Source organism: Strongylocentrotus purpuratus, unplaced genomic scaffold (assembly GCF_000002235.5).
Source record: "Strongylocentrotus purpuratus isolate Spur 01 unplaced genomic scaffold, Spur_5.0 spur5_scaffold_6, whole genome shotgun sequence".
Classification (NCBI taxonomy): Eukaryota; Metazoa; Echinodermata; class Echinoidea; order Camarodonta; family Strongylocentrotidae; genus Strongylocentrotus; species Strongylocentrotus purpuratus.
Window position 1 is genome coordinate 27,474,760 of NW_022145612.1, and position 21,978 is coordinate 27,496,737.

The window sequence follows — 21,978 nt, forward strand, 5'->3', positions numbered from 1 at the left end:
CTAAAAGTGCTTTGTTATATTATTATTGCCGTTAAGTCATTTAAAGCAAATTGAAGTTTGAAGTTTGAAGTTTTATTTATTCCACATTTTACATAGAAAAACATTTTATATTCTTTTCTTTTTCATACAGGCATATATAAGAATAGATTTCACACAAGAAAAACAAAATATAAAAAAAATAGAGATTTCAAATCAAATATAATGTACGGAAAATAAGTACGAACATTTCGAAATATGTATATATCACAGGCTTGGTAGAACAATGTAAAATTATGGTTAATATCTCATTTCACTGGACTCAGGATCAAAGCCATTTGGTAGCCCTTAAAATCTAAAGGTTCCAAATATTGTTGACCTACCTTTTACAATTTGCTTTGATTTAAAAAGATACGCGTTCCTTAATTTGCTATAAATCTATATTACCTGTGATTAAAAAAAAAACTTGAAAATGTTAACTTCTTTTTGCCTAGGGTGGTGTTGAGAGTTTGAATGGGCGTTTTTTTGTGTTACAAAGCAGTCTCTCTCTCTCTCTCTCTCCCTCTCTCTCTCTCTCTCTCTCTCTCTTACCCTCTCTTCTCTTCCTTCCTCTTTTTTCCCTCTCTCTTATACCCTAATTTTCTCCTTTTTTTTCTCTCTCTCTCTCTCTCGCACTTTTCCCGTCTCTCTCTCTCTATATCTCTCAAATTATCCTCCCGTTTTGTGTACCTCTGTCAGTATGACGTAATTATGTTATGTCATGTTTCATTATTTTGCAATTAATGTGTCCTTTTTTGCGTGCTTCTTGACCCCCATTTGTCCTTGTTAACTGGCACAACGCATGACTGTTAAACAGTTTACTTGATATAAAGGTTAGGAAAGGTAAAATCCACCATCCAATTACCGGGGGTGGGGGAGGGAGGTAAAAACACATATATTTCAGTCTATAGTTTATATTACGTAACAGCGAAGAATAATTATGAACTTCGATCGAGGTCATTTGCTGACATTCATTGAAGGAAAACTAGATGGAACTTCGACTGCGCGCAGTCAAAAATGATGCCTCCGTCATTGAGCAATTTTACAAACCAAAACAGAAGAAATTTTTCACATTCAAGGTCGAATGTAATACATTAAAAGGTTCTCAGATTATTATTATTATTATAAGCTATTTCTCATTTACATGTACATGTACATGTACGACCCTTTGATCTTTGACCTCATGACCCCAAAATCTACTCATTTCATTGGCTCTGCAAGGTACATACATGTCTTGAGTTTGATAGTAATCCATCCATCGGTTCTAATGATAAAGCGATCACAAGCTATTTTTGCATACATAATGAGCCCCATGACCTTTGACCTCATGGCACCAAAATCGAATCAGTTCATTGCCTCAGCAAGATACATGTATATACATGTCCTGAGTTTCATGGTAATCTGTCCATCTGTTCTAATGATAATGTGATCACAAGCTATTTTTGCATACATAATGAGCCATGTGACCTTTGACCTATGACCCTTCTACACTATTATTTTAGACCATGAATAATATTGCCTTACTGATGTCAGAACAACAAAAATTCGAAACAATTTGAATTTGCACCTAATTCATAAATCGATAGTCGCGTAAAGAAATGTGAGATGAGCTCTGCGATTGAGTTCTGCATGAAATTAAGGCGTGGCAGTGAATCACTCGCTTCCTCTTGTAATATTACCATTTTTTTTGCAGTTCTAAGCTTGAGGTAAAGCCGAAAGATTAAGCTATAGGTTGAAGTGTTTGTATCCTATTTTGAAATTGAATAATATTCTGAATCTACTTCATGGCTGATCACAACCATTGCCTTCCTTGTATTCCTCAAAGGCGTCATTCCATTCGGTCATATGAACATCTCTCCACTGCTCGTATTCTTGGCTCCAATCCTGGTATAAGTCGTCCGGGTCGCTCTCATCTAAAGAGGAAAAAAATCATATAAAGATTAGGAAATTCATGATCACGTGATTGTCAATATGTCTTTTGAATCTGTAATGCTTCAATACGGAATGCGGAACATACAAAAAAGTGCTTTAACAGGTTTATAAACTTGTACGATATGTAAGCAATAAATCCAAGGATGTTTGCAGTTTCATGGTGTAAGTAATGGCATCGGTGAAGTATAATGGTATAGTATTAATGACTGCTTTGAGAGAAACGCCTCGGGCAATAACACAATTGTAACCTTCCCGAGAGCGTATAAAAACAATTATATACCTCACTTAAGAAATCCAGCCATCTGATTGGTCGAAATTGCATTCATAAACTTCAACTATTTCTGTAAAATTCCCAGTAACCATGGTTAAAACAGTTCTATAATCCCAGTAACCATGTTTATTGGGAAAATAGTTCAGTCTCCATGGTTACCCCATAGGTTTACATGTTAAAAAATGGTCTGAGCGATCGAGGATACCGTACGTGTGCGAAGAATTGGTCGGTAATTTCAATACAATTGAATCTCGATCGATCTTACCGACAATTTTATCTTGCATTGATGACATGAAGACGAAATAAACTTCCAAAAACAAAAAAACAACATCTGCCGATAGATCTTGATCTAAATTCGTGCCAATATGCATTGCAAAAGTAAAAGAAGGGCCTGTTTAATGGAGCAGCCGCGAAGCATCCACCACGCGAAGCCGTTTTCAATCCATTTTAATGTATATATAAGAAAAAACTGCTATGTATTGTAACAGAGCGCGATAGCCGAGCGGTTTAAGGCGGTGATTTTAGTTACATCACCCTTTGTACGCAAGAGATCGAATCCCATCTTCGACAAAAGTTTTTTTTATTTTTTAGTTTTTAGTTGTTTTTTTCGGCATATAAAAGTATTAATGACTGAATTCAACTTACGATCGAGATTGCCGTAGGCCTATTCTCGATCGCTCAAACCATTTTTTAACATGTAAACCTAACGTATTTCACCAAGACTGAACTATTTTCCCGGTAACCATGGTAACTGGAATTTTGCCGGGATTTTAGAACTATTATTTTAGAACTATTACATGGGTTTGGCATTTTTTCGTTTATTTACGGGAATGGTTAAAACCATGACTGCAATTCCTACCAATCAGATGGCTGGATTTCTTAAGTGAGGTATATAATGAAGTATAATGATGTGTGAGCGGTGTGGACGTGTGATGTCTGTGTGTGGGTAGTGTGGGTGTGTGACGTCTGTGTATTTGTGCGTTGGACATAAATATAATTTTTTTCTCTCTGTACAGGTTGACATAGATAGTCAGAATATAGTTCGGTTCCGGAATACCAGAAAGTTCACCATTATACCTACTCACCATCCACACAGGGTCTTTCCTCTTGATATCGCACACGAATCTTTTAATAATTGCATCAATGAGAATGTGGTATTAGTTGCCTCTAATATGCTTTCAAACAAAAGACTATCAGTCTGATAATGGAATCGGGCAGTCCCATTTCATAATAGCGGCGCGGACCTAGCATAAGTATAACTATCTTTTAAACCCCCTACTGCACTACTTATAGCTACTTGCGCCCTCTATATAACAAACAATGTCTAATCGTTGACCATTGGTACACCATGATCCTCTTTTTCTTATGTTAATTGAGAGCCGATTTGATGAGATAACCATCTGTCCAGTGACCTTGCAGGGTGGTCTAATCCCACCTGTACAGTCTAGTACAGATGCTTTAACATAGAATTGTTGCATCAGACATGACCTACCTAACTCGTAGAGGTTTGGGGCGTACTTCAGCCAGAAAGCACAGGAATCCATCCTCATGGCTCGATCATTCTTCATCGTGAGGGATAGAATCTTATAATCCTGATCAGGGAGTGTGTATCTCGGCCAAGATGGGTATTCTCCCGTTGAGAGTGGTACGTTCGGGTCACTGTATTAAGAAATAAAACCAGTGTATAGAGCTCATTATAAAGAGATAACGTGGATCCTAGTCAAATGATTGGTTGAGAGCGTACACGTGACCAGGCATTTATTTTGCCTAACACGTAATTTGCTAATGACCGGTCATTATACAAAAAATCATGCTATAAATTTTTGTAAAATAAATAAAACATAATCTTATAAAACAAATAATACACATCCTTTTGTTCGGGCATTAGTAAAATTACCCACACTCGGTACCTTCAAAACAGTCCATTAAACACCCTCGGCTATTGCCTCGGGCGTGTTAGACTGTTCAAAGGTCCATTGTGTGGGTAATTCTTACTAATGCCCTCACTGCTGTGTATTATTTCTATGCCAACATCATCTTGATCCTGCTATTGCACATATCACATTTCATCCAAACCCGCAGCGAAAGGCATCAAAATAATTCCCCGTCCTCAGTTTGATTAGTTTCATACTCATAGACATGTTCAACCGCTTATATAATCCACATCTGGACGTGTAGAGCAAAAGCTGGTATTCAGGAACTTTAAATGAGTCGCGGGCTTCTCTATGTGTGAATATCCCGGATGAGATAACATTACAGATCTAGATTCATTTCCAACAGAACTTTAATAGCAATTTTTCTTAGTATAAGACCGTGTTTTTTGCGGGGGGTATTTCATTTGTGTCCCATTATGATATGTGTAGTTCCCTTGTGATTGCTCGTTTAAAAAAAAAATAATAATAATGATGAATAAATATTAAGAGATTTTTTTTTTTTAAGACCGTTTTTATATATTTTTTTTAATGATGAATAAATATTAGAGATTGATATGATAACACTGACTTCACCGTAGCTGGAAATAAGATTGAAAAAGTAAATCGGTTTGAGTACTTGGGTTCAATTATCACTAACAAATGAGAGAGCACCACAGAGATAAGAAGAAGGATGGCAATGGCAAGATCAATAGTACAGAATATGTCCCACATCTGGAAGAGCCGAGGCCTATCTCTCAGTCTGAAGGTTCGTCTGCTTCAACCAACTTCTTTCTCTATTGCTACTTACGGAAGTGAGTCCTGGGCAATGACATAGAAAAACAGAAAGAGAGTTGATGCCTTTGAAATGTGGTGCTATAGGAGGCTGTTGCAGGTGTCATGGAAAGATAAAAAGACAAATGTGTGGGTCCTGGAAAAGATTGGAACAGACTTGACCATCAGAAGGGGAATCATGGAAAGAAAACTTAACTATTTTGGGAACATTGTTAGGAGATCTGAAGGTATTGAAAAGCAAATACTGCAAGGAGCAGTCGAAGAAAAACGGGATAGAGGTCGTCCACCAATATCTTGGACTGATGATATTAAGAAAGTGTCTGGACAAGGAATGAAAGGTGCAACACAAATGGCAGGTGAAAGAGTTGCATGGCGTGCTCTCGTGAAGGCCACAGCAGCGCTTTACAGCGCCACCTGAAGTTGATGATGATGAAATATTAAGTGAAGCCATAACGACATGTATACAAACTCGAACTCATTCTGCATAAGTTCTAACAGGATTACAGATTAAGAAACCATGAAACATACCCAGATGTAACGAAGTTTGACCAGTAGCGAACGAACTGGACTGACATGTACTTTTCCTGATGGGTTTGACCTCCACCAGAAGTACTTAGACCCCACGCGAAGACGAATTGGACATCTTCACCATGCCCTGCACCCATCCACCCAGGCACGCTCCCCCAGATCGATGTGGAAGGATCGTGGGTCATTTCATAGCGATAGACTGGGACTCCAGATTCTTCTAGAGCACGTGCCATTACTTCAGTAGAACATGCAAAGACCTACAGGAAAAATTATTGTCAACCATTTGAAAATGTATAAAATTATAATAGTTTTCCTTTCATCGTTCACTAGGCCGGGCAGCGGTTTTCAATTTTTTTTAGTCACGACACCCTTTTGAGAAATAAAAAGTTTCGCGTCACCCTCCCAAATTAATTAAAGAAGATTCATTTTCCATCATTCTGGTACACGTTAAGTGCCATGTTTACACGTACGGACATATTTTGTGTCTAAAATTTGCGAGAGAGCGAAGCTAGAGAGAGCTACTGCAGGAAAAATTATTTTTATGCATGCGGGCACCTCGCTGCCCAATTCATGAATAAACACAAAATGGTCACCGCAATGCACAAATTTAAATATATTCGGGCATCGCATTGTGCAGAATCATTCCATTTCTAAATGTTCTGTGCGAAAGAAGCGAACGAGCGTGGTAAAAATGTCATTTCGATATTTTTCAAAAGATATATTTGGGCACCTTGCCGCCCGAATGTGACGATATTCGGGCACCTCGCTGTCAAAAGATATATTATGGCAACTCGCTAACAAATCATGTGGTTATTCAGGCACTTTGCTGCCTGAGATCATACTGTTTCTAAATGTTGCGAGCGGTGTTAGTATAAAAGCTGTTTTGTTTACTCCATTGCTATACTGAACCAGACCAGATGTGCTGTCCATCGGTTCGTTTTGTTGCAAGAAATACGTACCTGGTCTGTTTGTAAATTGACAAAGGCCTCATACTGATCTGCTAAAGGGTTATCCGCCAGCTTCCAGTCAATGTACCACTGCTCGACAGCCGAGGCAACCAAGGGAGTGTACTCGTAGAGATAATCTGGTAAAAAGTCTCTGAACTCCTGCAATGTCGTGGTAGGCGGATTTTGTCGACCTATATAAAGAGGATAAGCTCGGAGGGCTATAAGAGTCCCCTCATCTTTGTTCGTACCGAGGAGGGTAGGTACGCTGTTAAACTCTCCTCGCTTTAGAAGTTCAAGTGGAACATCGGGCAGGAAAGCGCCATCGACGACTGGTACAAACAGGAGCTCAACGTGCAAGTAGTTTCCTGTTAACTGAATGAATGGAACAGCAATGAAAATAGAGATGTATTATTTTGTGAAAGAAAACATTCATTCAAAATAATCTTTATAACCATAAATTTATTCGTTCCTCCTTGTCTGTTGCTCTACAAAGTTTCTTTCAGTAGGGACTCTGTCCAAAGAATCTTAATTTTTGCTCTGTCGTAACCTTGCACATTATGCCGGTCAGGGGGCGCTGTAATTATACCGGCATCAGAGCCATCTATACACAGAGTTTGGCCAACCTGGTTCCAGTTTGACACAATATGGCGACTACTACTTTGTTGGGAAAGCACAAAACAAAAGAATATACGCCATGTTGTGATCCAGTGAAACCAAGTTGACCAAACTCTGTATATAGATGGCTCGGATGCTGGTATAATTACAGCGTCCCCTGATTAGGTTGCAGAATAGAACATGAGTGGATTAAATCTTCATTAGTAATAATGATAAAGTCTATCTCATATGCCTTTATCTCAAATAGAAACCGTATCGTAAGCACGAAAGAAATATGTGTAATAGTCTACCATGTTTGATAGCCCCAGAAGTGACTGTTGTTTGGCAATTTCTCACAAGCCATGATAACCATACGAGAAGTAAAGTCCAGTTCTACAGGTATTACTCACAGTTGCTTGTGCCATTAATAGGTCATTTATTTCGACGTTTTTCAAGCACTCGACCAGGGCTTGGTTGTCGGTGGTGGTACAGTTTACCATGTCCGCGATCTCCATTGTGAATCCAATCTGTCTGTCAATGTTGGTATCAACGGCCCACGGACAAAGGGCGTTCCCACTCTGTTCAAAGCCATGTAAATGATCGTTAGTTCATATGGCATTTTTTTAATTGTAACATCGGCATATTACAAATACAATGACTAAATGCGATTAGATATTTGATCTGTACAGTTAATACATGGGAAGTGCCAATGATAATGCAACTAATTTGTGGGGTCATTGTAGAATTGTAAATGATGACAGAATCTATCTTCATTACCATGTAACCTTCAGCCCATATAAATTATCTTTACATCTTTACAATGGACCTTTTGTGAAAACCTTTTTTTTCCTTTCTTTTTTAACCCTAAAAAATCCGGGTTATTTTGATATACTCTCTCAGTCGGAGGGGTGGATTCCACGCCATGGCTCTCCGGTATCTCTGACAGCCCTCTCACCGTGATATTGGACACGGAGTGACGAACGATTCTGAAACGTGGCACATAGATAGGGCATCTTCTGATGAGTGATTAAATTATTAATTGAAAATAATTATTAACATGATCATGATCTTATTGACAATTCTGCATTGTGCACTTTGGGAGAAATGTTCAGTTTGGCCACACGCAGCTCGGCGAACTTCGACACTTCGTGGTACTCGTATAGGTCGATATTGAATAAATTTGGTATTACAAGATGCATAAGACTACATGTATGTATGTGTATGTTTCTTCCAACATAGCACGGAGCACGTCGGGGGAGGGGGTGGATTCTGCCTGGCCCTTTTAGGGGTAAAGAAATATGGATGCAACATCTGAATATTCTCATACCAGAGCAAATAGCCCTTATCTTCTAATTGGTTCCGATCTGCTTATCTCATATTTGCTTAATCTTTCCCCACCACGTTACCAACATGATACTGAGAGAAATTTAAATTAGAGCTCATTTATGATTCACGAGCACTAGCGGAACTGAAAGAGGGGCGGGGGGGGGGGTAAATTGCCCGTTCTAACAGATTTCCGATCAGGAAAACAAAATGTAGCCATCATCGTATACCAGTACATAAATAAGTGTGCGATTACGTAGGGAAACGAAAGAAACGTAAGATACATTGTCATAATACTTGCATTTACTTCACATAATAAGTCATTTTGGATGATACCTCCCCCCCCCCCCCCGCCCCTCCCTGTACGAAAACCTAGGTCTTTAAGATTGGTTTCCTGTACTACTGGCATGACTGGACTAAATGGATCAAAGTAGGATGGGATGTTTTACCCTCCCGAAGCAAAGGTCTAGTTACGTCACTGCTCATTAGACTGCAAAAAAATGCTACATATCGATAAGGCTATCAATGGAACTATATTCTGTGTCCTACTTCGCTTTTAGATGATATCTGTTCTTTGATTAACCCATTACCTGCATGATAGACTGATGGAACAAGTCTTTACTCAGAGGTGATACGAGATGAAGTCCCACACTAGCTGCTCCGGCACTCTCTCCCATAATAGTAACTCTACTCGGGTCACCGCCAAACGCTAAAATACAATCACATAATAGGGACTTTTACATTTGCGCGTCGACATAGTAGACTGCTACGTGCCACGTCCTTTTAAGGCACTGTGATGTCAGTTTAAGGCACTGCCAGTGCCTTAAAAGGACGTCACACGTAGCAGTCCACGATGTCGATGTGCAAATCTAATCTTTATGATATTTTCTGGTGGAAGAAATTCAGTGAAGAAAACAAAAAACAAATTTAGCAATAATCCACCATGTGTCTAGATTGTCAACAAGAGTTGAAATGATGGTTGGAAAGTACAGATTAAAAGCATTTTATATCAGAGTGCCTACTTGTTCTAATTTTAAGGCACAGATATCAGATACTCAACTGAACAGAGTGATACGGTATCAGTTATTGCGATGACATAATTTTCAAGCAGAGATCACACTCCACCCGTTTATCGCATGCAGATAAAACATAGCCAACTATCTCAAGATATAAACATTTAGTTCGAATGGGTTCAAGAGTCAAGTGTGCCATTCGAAACGATGCCAAATTTAGTCAGTTACTACGTATATTTGGCAGTATGTACAGTATTCATGGTAGTCGTAACTTAAACAGACGTAAAGCATGTAAGGTGAGATTCAAATTTGCACCCAAAATCGTACAAACAGCAGCACCTTAAGGTTCCATTAATTGTACTTGCCATATCCTCAAAGATGGAATTTTGCATAACGTGAAAAGTCTGGCTGACACAAATAAGGAACTAGAACAAATCGGGTGTAAAGCAGCACGTTTGAGACAAACCCTTTACTACAGGTTCAATGTTGCTTTCCTAGGGGGCCTATCTTTGTACTATATTAGGGGCAGATTTTATTAAACCTTTAAAAGAAACAGCAACAGATCTTACCTGACTCCCATAAAATCTTACCTGCAATGTTTTCTTGCACCCATTCAAGGGCCATCACTTGGTCGTACATGCCATAGTTACCCGGTGAAGCAGCATCACCTTCATGTGAATAAAATATCACCATCGGTGATTAAAATGAGATGGATATATTCGTAATCATAATAATCATTCAAGATTATTATTTCCTGGGTGAATTGCAGGTAACAGGATTACAGAAAAGAATCTCTCCCTTTCCTCCTGTCTCTGTTTTGTCGTAGAGTTTAAACGATGTTTCAGCAGTTTATTACGTGGAAATTTAAGGAATGTGTGATAAGTTTGTTTTTTTTGAAGGTCGCAACGATTAACTTACAAAGAAGATAAGTATAATGCTAAATATATTACTCATTGCGGATATAGTATCGAAAATAATATCGCTAGTGACATTCGTTTGTCTCGCAAGTCGCAATGTATGGTCAACAAGGGATCTGAAAGATCACGACGTTTCGTGTGCCGCTGCTACACCCCGGCGATCAAATAGTTAGACCAATTATAAGTATATGCATGTACTATAGAAAGAATAAATTTTGAGGGATTAGTGTAATGTTAAGATGTACATTATTCGTTGTTTTTTGTCTTCATACAAAGTTTGGATATTCCGATTTATTGTTTGAACATTTAATCATGATATCTTTCTCCCAGTTTTATCTACTAACCTGTTGTTAAGAATCCCAGCACACCGAGACGGTAGTTGATATGGACGACGACGTAGTCGGCAGTAAGACCAAAGTAAGGATATGGGTCATACGAGCTTGATGAACCAGACCCTCCGGTAAATGCACCTCCATGGATCCAGATCATAACAGGTGCATTGCTGGGCTACAACATGTGATTATAATAAGTTCTAATTCTTACAAGGTATAGAGGAGAAATGCAGTTTTTAGTTAATTTGAGACCGATTTCAAGCTGCAAATAGTAACAGATTTTGAGCCTTACCAGACCCTTTCTTTTAAATTTTAGTGTATGCTGACTATTTTATGCAGAGCCATCGAACTACAAAGAAAACGTTATGCCATGTTTATCAATTATTCATACCATCGTATACTATCCTTACTTATCATTTGTATCAATAAGCACTGTCAATCTTGCCAGTTTCTCTGTACATGGGATTTTTTTTTTTATCCCTTTCCACTTAGCCTGATTATGGTATAAATCCATTCATTTAAAGATCTGTAAGGCTACATTAATTTTCTAGACGAATTGTTTAGAATCTCCATTCCTGGTTATTTCTTCATTTCCCTCTCTCCCTCTTATTTTATGTCTCTCTGCATACCCCTCTCTCTCTCTCACACACCTTCTTTCCCTCGCTCTTTATCTCTCCTTCTCTCTGAAAATTTATCTCACTCAATATCTTTTTCTTTCTCTCCTTTCTCTCTCTCTCTCTCCCCCTCTCTCTCTCTCTCTCTCTCTCTTTGTTTCTTTCTTTTTTTCTCTTATTTTGTCATTGAATTTTCCAAATAATACGGGAACATGATTTATATACGGTTATAACATTGTTTTAATGTCTGGCTGAATCTTACCCTTTCTGAAGAAGTATGCACGCTGAGATAAAGACAGTCTTCATTTTCACCGCTGCCTACCTGAGGACAAACCGACTTATCAGCATCAGCTGGATAACTTGTACCTAGATCTCCCTTTTTGACTGGATTCTTGAACCTGAGTTCTCCTACGGGTGGTTCAGCGAAGGGTATCCCCAGGAAAGCTTCGATGATGACACTCACGTTGAGATATCCGGTTTCATTGTACTGGATGTAGATGCCTGACAGGGTGGTTGAGGTTCCGGGAAGGGTCACCTGAGGATCTGCAGAGATCACGTGACATCCGAATAAACCTATCATCAGGAATACAAGATGCGTTCTCCCCATCCTAACCATGGTGGCAGAATGTTCTTCTTTCACACTTTCAACACGTTTAATATTCACTGGTGGAAACCTTTTTTGTCTAAAGAATACGACTGCACAAATCTCAAAAGTTTCTGTCAGAATGAAATATTTTCAGTTTTAGAACAGGTACTTTTTTTGTTGACGTCTTGATGCTGTTAGAGTCCCCTAAAATATGAAAGATAATTTTTTGCTATTTGTCTCACAATAACTTATGAATGATTTTTAATTATTTTGATTTATCATAGTTATTGATAAGAGAAGTAGGTAAATCAACATACTAATCGTGATTAAAACTCCTTAATTAGGGGGTTTGATAAGAAATGGCTCAGTAACCTTTGCTTTGATCATTTCCAAACCAACGCGACTGCACTCTCATGATGAGCTTTGGAACTTAAATGCAGTGGACATGCAGGGTCAACCAGATTTGGTTTAAAGGTATTACTTGCAAAGTCATCTTTAATTATTATTATCTGGCAATATCATTCACCCGACATCGAGTCTCAGGTATGATCTAATCTCTGTACATAGTTATTTCTATTCAGTATCAGTGCAAAAGAAATTTCGTTTTCATTATCATCAGCTTACAATTGTTTAAAAGTGCTTTGTTTATTGCCGTTAAGTCATTTAAAGCAACTTATGGTTAATATTTCATTTCACTGCAGTAAATTTTACTGTAATCGGGATCAGAGCCATTTGATAGCCAGTAAATTCTAAAAGTTCCAAGTATTGTTGAACTACCTTATACAATGCTTGATTTGAATTAGAAAGATACGCGTTCTTTAATTTGTTATTAATTTGCTATAAATCTATATTACCTGTGAGAAAAAAAAACCCTTGAAGATGTTAACTTCTGTTTGCCTAGGGTGGTGTTGAGACTTTGAATGGGCATTTTTTCCCCTACAAATTAGTCTCTCTATCTCTCTTACCCTCTCTTCTCTTTTTGTTTTCTCTCTCGCTCTCTCTCTCGCTCTCTCGCACTTTTCCCGTCTCTCTCTATATATCTCTCAAATTATCCTCCCGTTTTGTGTACCTCTGTCAGTATGACATAATTATGTAATGTCATGTTTTATTATTTTGCAATTAATGTGTCCTTTTTTTGCGTGCTTCTTGACCCCCATGGTAGACCATTCGTGTCGTGCCTGGCACGCCTGAATATGGGCTATCCAGTCGATGTTTGTTTGTTTGTTTGTTTGTTGTTTGTTGTTTTTGTTTTTTTTCGGGGGGGGTTATATGCTTTTAATGTATTTATCGTGATTTATCATTTTATTGGTCAGGAACGGAAAATAAAAACTACTACTACTACTATACTATTTCGTGTTTTGAATACTTACGAATTATGGAACCAAATAGGCCTACATTTATAATTTCGACATGATCTATCAATGTATTACGTACAATCGTTTTTACTAGATACATGAATTAAGCTTAAAACAAATGGACCTGTGGTCGAATCATTTGTGTAAAGTTTGATATTCTTTATTTCAGATATACAAATACACGTTTATCTTAAACACATTTTTACATGTCGAACTGCAACATTACATTTTAGTGAAATCCTACGTTTTCTCATAGACATTCATTGATTCACATATCAAAATACCCGTTTTACTTGTTTTACTGGTTATTTAGAAGACCATCTTAACTTTTGATACATCATGTATTATACAGAAACGTATCACATTCGACAGGGTACAGTCAGTGTCACGTTTCGATCATCTCCTCCTCGACATAGAAATATCCGTTTATCAATTAGTATTGATACTTGTTCAAACTGATAAGCAAAGCTCATGATAATCTCAAAGATCTGACAAGTTTGTGAATTTATACCTTGATCTAACGAGGTTTTGTGGGGAAATGAGTCTTCACCCAACATATAAAGCAAACGCCAGGATTGAACAAAGTTCACAGATTCCGTACTCGATTTTTGTATATTGCAATCAAGCATTAAAAAGGAGAGACTTTTTATATATCTACTATCAGGATACATCGTTTAGACACTGACATGTATTGTAGGCTCCAAGCCATCATAATATACGACTTCCACGCAGACAATGCGAGAACGTGACTTTAAAGCCCATCTGTACTAGTGTGCAGAATGGATTAGACCACCCTGCAAGATCACTGGACAGGTGGTAATCTCATCAAATCAGCTCTCAATTAACATGTTTTTAAAGAGGCTCATGGGGGACCAATGATCACCGATTAGGCATTGTTTATTATATAGAGAAAGCAAGTAGCTACAAGTAGGACCGTGTGGCTTTAAAGTGATTTTAAGGTGCACTGCAGTCGGAGCTGTCCTTGTAGTCTTCAAACGCTTCCGACCATTCTGGCATGTACACGTTCTTCCATTCGGCATACTGTAGCTTCCATTCATCATACAGATCATCAGGGTCTCCTTGACAGCACAGGTCATAAAAAAAACACATAGAAATCATTATTTTGTCAGAATAAGCTAGGTTCTGAGTTCTGACAATTCGCTTTGAAATACCGACTTTATTTTGTTTTATGTTGTGCATTCTAAAAGATCGATGTTATATACCAAATGTTTCAGAAAGAATGAGAAATTACAATATAATTCAGAGATTCATATGTTCTCATGAGGGTACTAACGTCATATTCGCTCGTCGTTCAGGTTACTGGTTCCAAACAACAGAGCCTACGCATGAGGTTCACCGCGACAACTTTCAAGCAACCTTCTGGATCAGGGCAAATTCAATGTTTGGCGCTGGTGTGATCACCATGCAATATTGTTTAGCACAAAATTGTTTGGAACCAGCAACCTTGCCAACTTGGCTAATATGACGTCACACTTCGGAACTCTATGGCCCGAATACACAAAGGAGGTTTGTAGACAAACCTAGGTTTATGTGCATCACATGACGCGTTTTGACGCGTTTTAGACTAAGGTTTGTCTGAACCTTGGTCTGAAACGCATCGAAACGCGTCATAATTATGACGCACATAAACTTAGGTTTGTCGACAAACCTCCTTCGTGAATTCGGGCCAATATGTTTACGAAATAGCATATCCATACAGCTGACGTCATTGAATATCATGGAATGCCACTCATACAAAATAACATACATACCGTAATTGTGAAGGAGAGGAGCGTAGTTAAGCCAAAATGCACAGGCTTCCATTCTCAACGCTCGGTCATTTTCCATAGTCAATGATAATTTCTTATATTCTAGTTCTGGTACAGTAAACTTGGGCCAGTCGGGATAATCTCCCTCTGAGTCCGGTGTATTTGGGTCACTGATGGAAAAAAAATATATTAAATCGAATATGAATTAACCCAAGAGATTTTAACGTTTGATATTGATCAAATCGTGATCAATGTATTGAATGTAATTTCATTGATGAGACGTTCCTGTGAGTTTAAGATCCATTGAGCGTTATGCTTTGAGTTAATTAGATGGAAGTTCTTGATGATCACTATTGAAAGGAATGCCAAATATACATACAAACAAATCTTTGGCGATTTTTTTCCTTTTAAACTCACCCAGTTGTGATGAAATTGGTCCAGTATCGCATGAACTGTACCATCATCACTTTTTCGTCATGGGTCTGCCTCTTCACTATACCAGGAAGATCTGGGCCGAACGCCCAGCCAAAGACGTATTGTAGTTCCACAGCATGCCCAGCACCATACCAGCTAGGGGTTGAATCGAAAACCGCCTTGGACGGATCATGTGTCATCTCATAACGGTACACCGGCGCTCCGGTATCCGCCACCGCTCGTGCCATCGCCTCGGCAGGGCAGGCAAACATCTGGAAGTCATACAGATTAAGATCATGAGATTATCACGTGTTATTAACCGTATCCGGACAACTACCCCCTAGTATAGTTGTCCGGGGGTAATTGTCCTAGATGATGGTTGTCCGGGGGTAGTTGTCCTAGAGGGAAGTTTACTGGGGGGGGGGGGTAGTTGTCCTAGGGGTAGTTGTCCTAGGGGGTAGTTGTCCTAGGGGGTAGTTGTCCTTGGGGTGGTTGACTGGGGTGGTTATCCGGGGGTGGATGTCCAGGGGGTAGGTGTCCTAGAACCGTCACACTAGCAGTTCTTGTACGGAAAGCCCCAAATAGGCCAATCATATTGGTTCGCTCCTGAACAGAGGATATCGTAACAATTATCAAAAATCATTAAAAAGGTAACTCAACATTTCACACACATGTAACATAAGAAATGTGGGGACCACACACGGTAATAGTGTGAAAGTGTACATTTAAAAGAAAGAAATGTATATCCATAGTCTGTTGAGTAGAAGGACGGCCATTTTGAAATTCTCACCTGGTCTGTGTTCCAATTGATGAACGAGTTAATATGATTTGCAGACGGGTCATCTGCTTGTGTCCAATCAATATACCATTGCTCAACGGCTGAAGCCATCATCGGCGAGTTGTAGAAGAGATACAATGGTATCAACTCTCTGAACTCACTCAGAGAGATGTTTGGTGGATTTGGTCTGACCACGTACAATGGATAAACTCTCAGAGCTATCAAGGTTCCTTCATCCTCGTTCGTACCGATCAAGGTTGGGACCTTGTGAAACTCCTGTCTTCTGACGATCTCCATCGGGATGTCGGGTAGGAAAGCATAGTCCACAACGGGGGCGTACAACATCTCGTTGGTTAGGTACTTTGCTGTAAGCTGGAGATCAAGTGGGCACAGATTTGACAAATTCGGCGTTTACTCAGGGAAACTTAAGAGGATGTCCACCATAATGATACGTAAGAGCACAGTTTTGAGCATTGTGCAAATTTTTCAAATGGAAGAGGGCCACGACTACAACGCTAACTTATTTAGCCCAGTGATTGAGGAAATTTGAGTTCTCAGTCACTTGTACTATTTAATTAGTGGTATGAATGTTTTCCACTGTACGTTTGAAAGAACCGCCTGAGGCCCATGGCCCAATTGTAACAGAGAGATCTCTCTTTTAAGCCAAAATTTCAATTTTTTAGCATCTGTATCATGAGGTAACACAATCAAACATTTTAAATGACATATACTCACCGTTATTTGTGCCCTAGTCAGGTCTTTCTCTTCAACTTCTCTAAGACATGTCAATAAGGCTTCGGAATCTTCTTCGGTACAGTTCACGAGGTCAGCTATCTCTCGGGTAAACCCTACCTGTCGTTCCATGTCCGTATCCACTGCCCATGGACAAAGTGCGTTGCCACTCTGTTAAAATAAAAAACCAACACACTAAGACATTTTCCTGCCAAATAAGTTCATCAAGCCAATGTCATCGATTTTAAAGGTATAGACCTGTACTGGTCATGCGATTACATTGTGAAAGAAACGTTGTGGAATCGATCAGAAAAGGTTGATCATCTAGCATATAAGTATTGGTGTGTACTGCAAGGTTCTGGAATCATCAAAATGATAAGAAATTTGGCCCAGTCTTGGTAAAGTTACAAGCACAGTACACAGAAAGATGTATATAAGACTACGCAATATCTATCCAGTCCGGATAGCTATAATAATTTACCAAATATATCAGATTAGTAGGCGGTTTCCCGGCAAAATTTGTATCATCACGTATTAGTCAAAACATATTCTTTCACATGAGGTAATACGAGCTTCCATTTCATTTTTTGAGAAGGGGGCGTTTCCAAAACTGGTCTATACCTTTTATTGAAAGAAAATTGAAATAAAATCTTTAAAAATCTTCATATCTTTAACATACTCAAACTGTAACGTGATTTAATCGGGTGTTGTTTTTTATACAGTAGGGACCTGCATTTATTTGAGATTTATTTCTAATTAGCATAATTCAAGAAATATCAAAAACCTGTGTCTCCAGGAGTCTCATGGAAATGTTAACGTTTAGGGAATGGCGTGACTGTTCTTGGGATGTAATTTTGGAATTTCGTATTGACTTTAAACGTAATTTTATACTATTTTTGTTATTTCAGAAAAGAAATTTGATTTCAGGGATATGCCATTCATGCATTTGTCGTAATTTTTGCCCTGTTTTTTCTTCTTCTTTGTTGTTTGTGTGTGTGTTCTTGTTATTTGTTTTCAAATTGTTGACTCTAACTCACCTCCATTATGGCTTGATGGAAAAGCCCCTCGCTGAGAGGCGACAACATATGAAGACTAACGCTAGCAGCTCCAGCACTCTCCCCCATGATCGTCACCCTATTTGGATTACCACCGAACGCTTGTCAAATAAATCATAACAAATACAATTACAACAAATATATTTTTATTAACAAAAATCATTTAAAGAACGAATAGATTTATTAATGTAGTGTACCTACACATATTCCGCATGTATTCCTGCATCGAGACCCTTAGCCCTTTAACCATTCGATTATTGCTATCAAGGGTATACCGAGCACTTAACAATTATCTCTAGAGTGATAAGATTTTTGGTACTCGAAATTTGACATATGGACTTTAAACCAAAGCAAATTTTAATTTCTAACTTGGTGGTCAAATAGATAAAAACAAGCGCCATTGTGCGGAAACTATCATTTATGCTTATTACGGTAAAGATAGAGTGAATAGTATGAGAAGCCTAATTAAAAAAAAAAAAACTTTCTTTACCATTATTCTTAACAATATGTATATATGTATAAATAAAAAATAGCAGCCTGTATCTATACTCTATGTAAATAGAAATCCTGTTCGTGTTTTATTGACAAGGCTATCGCATTAATCATAAAGTTATCTAAATAATCTAAAACTGGTCAGAAACAGTATCATTACTGAATTTTAGTTTAGGTTTTATAAACATAAATTGTAAACTCTTAGTTTACTGTTAACCATATTTCCTTCTTCTTTCTTTTTTTTTTCTTCATTTTTGTTCTCCTCTTTCTTTTTCTCTTTCTTTCTCTTCTTCTTCTTTTATTCCTGTTATTATATCAATTTAATTACTGAATGTCTTAATATCATATTGCCTATTTTACATTGTACTATTTGCATGCCTTTTATATGTTGCAGTTTTATTTGTAAATTCAAGATGTGTCAGCTTTTAGCTGTGACTTAATTTTTGTTAGCAATAAACCTTATCAATTCAATTTAATTCATATTATCATTATGAGATTTTTTTTTCTTCGGCTAGTACCAGTGCGAAACTAACTGAATTATGTTCCTTCCTATTAAGCTATATAGTTTAGCTTTTCATCTATCCTCTGAAACACTCCATGCCATCATTTATTACGAGTATTTTTTTAACATTGAAATAACATTTAAAAGGTTAGATTATAAATAGTAGGTCTAGTCCCTAAGTGGTTACATTCGGAAGGGACATACATAGGATGAAGAAGATGGCGAGGAAAGGGTTGGGAGGTGCATATTATTTATAATAATAATAATAATAATAATAATAACAATATTTATAAAGCGAAACATATCCATCTCTAGAGATGCTCAAGGCGCATTCAAATAATTAAAATTAATATTCAACATACTTAAGATTAAAGAAATATTAAATGTTAACTTGCATTAGATCATACAACTTCATGGTGCCAAGGTACATAAAAATGTGGCACAGTGTGATTGTTTGTTTTGCATGCATTGTATAAAAGAACATTGAAATTTAGCAATATGTTGTACTTGTTCCGTAGAAATCGTTTTCCATTCTTGATGTTGAATGTGTTTTGTCTTACCAGCAATGTTGTCTTGCACCCATTGTAGAGCCATTACCTGATCATACATTCCATAGTTACCAGGAGCGGCACTGTCTCCTAATGATAAAGTAAGCAATTAGGACGATCGTATACTACGAGATTCGACATTGAAACATATCAATTTCAAACCGTGGAGCAAACTGGAAATTTCCACACTTCTCATTTGTCTCCGCGTCTTAGATGTTCTTTGAAATGGTTATGTTATTTGATGAGATAAACAATAAAATCAAATGAGGTTCAATACTTAAAACTCAACTTTTTAGTAGGAATTGGTCATTGCAGAATGTAATGATAAATTCTTGTGACATATTTATATCTTACTATCTGTAATTGATTTGCAATGCGTTTGATTTATACCCAAACATGTAATATATTAGCGGTATATTTTCTGTATATAAATATGTAGTATATAAACATGTAATATATTAGCGGTATATTTTCTGTATTTGAGCCATATTCCCCCCCCCCCCCCACCACCACCACCACCACCACCACCATCACCCATCGCTCTCTCTCTCTCTCTCTCTCTCTCTTCCTCCCTCTCTCACTCTCTCTCACTCTCTCACTCTCTCACTCTCTCACTCTCTCACTCTCTCTCTCTCTATCTATCTCTTGCTTTATCTGTCTCTCTCACACGCACACACACGCACGCATACGCACACATACACACACACAACCTTCTCATTCTATACCTGTCTTCATGCTAATCGTAGTCACAATTCAGTTCAATATTCTTCTATCATAGAGACTTAATTACCCGTAGTCATGAATCCATACAGGCCCAGGCGGTAATTGACTCCGACGAAGACAATGTCGGGAGCGAACGCGATGAGCGGGAGAGGCTCGTAGACAGTGTTCGAACCAGCACCGAGCGAGTAGGCACCGCCATGGAACCAAACTACAACTGCTCCATTATTGGGCTGATTGAAATGAAAGAAAACAATTAAAACTTAAGTTTTTTACTCATTTCATTTGTTCATTTGTTTGTTTTTGAATAGTTTTTTTTTTAATTTGTTTATTGTGTGTATTTAAGGTAGCATTGTTAGGAGTTTTGGTTTAGTAGCTGCGGTATATTAATTGTTATCATTATTGTTATTTATCGTTCACTATTGAAATGAGATATCGAGACATATTAATATCACTTTCTCTTCAACAACTGCGTTCCCACTTAACTATACACAAAATTACAATTATTATCATTTATGAATATTAATCTCAGTTTAATTTTGTATTGTCCGATGGAAATTTACTTTGCTCACATTTAACACACATCTTTAAATAACACAATATATAGGCCTATATATACATATCGCATAGAGAGAATAAAAAAGGTATGAAATGTTAGAGACTTGCTATTAAATTCATGAAGAAAATATACCGAGTGTTGAGACAAAAACAAGAAGTTACAGAGTATTAGCTTCAATTTTGGTTCTACTTTTGGTAATTTGAATAACTATAATATATAATTCATAATATTGTTTTTTCTCTCTGCTTGAAGCTCTGTCCCACACGCGTTTCCAAGATCAACGTATTCCTTCAAAAAGTTGGATGGCCTTACCCTTGGAGACGAAGTATGTACACTAAGATACAGACAATCCTCATCCAAGTTTCTGCCAAGCGGAATTTGTGGACAAATTGATTTGTCCAAAGCTGCACGGTAAATCCTTCCAAGGTCACCTTTCTTGACAGGGTTCTTGAACCTGAGATCTCCTGTCGGTGGTTCGGCGAACGGGATCCCAAGAAAGGCCTCCATCCTCGTGTCGACGTTAAGGTACTGGGATTCGTTGAAGTCCATGTATTTGCCTGACAGTGTGGTGTCTGTCCCGGGGAGATCGACCTGAGGTTGTGCGTTACCCTGCCCAACCAGTCGACCAACAAGCATGACCAGCAGCACTAAAGCCGAGTAATTCCACGAAAGCATCGCCTTCATAACTGGTTGTTGAATACAATTAAAAAGGAAAAAACATACAAATCCTGCACCTTGTTTCTATTTTTTAAAGAATTTTTCCAGGCTGATCAAAACCTCGAAATGAGAAACAGAAGGCTAAATGATAATAATTGTCACCTACACCTCTTTAAAATATCACCATCATCATCGAATCCTGAGTGTTGATAGTTAAAAGGCCAAGGTTCAACAAGGTTGATGGACTTTTGTTATGATGTTGCTCATTGGCTATTACAGGCCTTGATGAAGCCAATTATAAATGCGTTCTTATCATGCATGTTGTCATATTTGATTAGCGTGAGTCGGTGATAGTGCTTCTACCTCCTTTTAAACTCAATAACAAAAAGATATAGTATTCTTACTGATCTTACCGACCTGACGTATACCATGAGGTCCATGTTTGCCTCATGTATAAGATGGGTAAGGTTGAACTAGTTTGACTTACCTATGTATTTGGTACCTTTTCAACATACAAATTTTGTGACTGAAATCAATATTATAATTAAACTGCAATGGTGGTGAATACAAATACCCCTTATTAATAATGCTAGAGACAATGCAATGAGGGATGGAGGGAG

General features: G+C 37.9%; 2 protein-coding genes across 2 annotated transcripts; both read right to left on the reverse strand.

The window, feature by feature from the left end:
* Nucleotides 1-1,677: 1,677 nt before the first annotated feature.
* Nucleotides 1,678-11,954, reverse strand: LOC763207 (cholinesterase 1). The gene is made up of 10 exons (XM_030999943.1): nucleotides 11,444-11,954; nucleotides 10,920-10,926; nucleotides 10,590-10,747; nucleotides 9,919-9,996; nucleotides 8,906-9,024; nucleotides 7,403-7,570; nucleotides 6,411-6,770; nucleotides 5,452-5,708; nucleotides 3,711-3,877; nucleotides 1,678-1,928 (listed from the first exon to the last, which is right to left on the reverse strand). Exons 1-10 carry the CDS (start codon nucleotides 11,805-11,807, stop codon nucleotides 1,798-1,800), a joined length of 1,809 nt encoding a protein of 602 aa, XP_030855803.1. The 5' UTR covers nucleotides 11,808-11,954; the 3' UTR covers nucleotides 1,678-1,797.
* A 2,064-nt stretch (nucleotides 11,955-14,018) lies between these two features.
* Nucleotides 14,019-21,976, reverse strand: LOC115917894 (carboxylesterase 5A-like). The gene is made up of 9 exons (XM_777219.5): nucleotides 21,014-21,976; nucleotides 20,213-20,375; nucleotides 19,435-19,512; nucleotides 17,863-17,981; nucleotides 16,829-16,996; nucleotides 16,106-16,465; nucleotides 15,319-15,587; nucleotides 14,905-15,071; nucleotides 14,019-14,211 (listed from the first exon to the last, which is right to left on the reverse strand). The coding sequence occupies exons 1-9, from the start codon at nucleotides 21,383-21,385 to the stop codon at nucleotides 14,087-14,089; spliced, it is 1,821 nt and encodes a 606-aa protein (XP_782312.4). The 5' UTR covers nucleotides 21,386-21,976; the 3' UTR covers nucleotides 14,019-14,086.
* Between the last annotated feature and the right edge of the window lie 2 nt (nucleotides 21,977-21,978).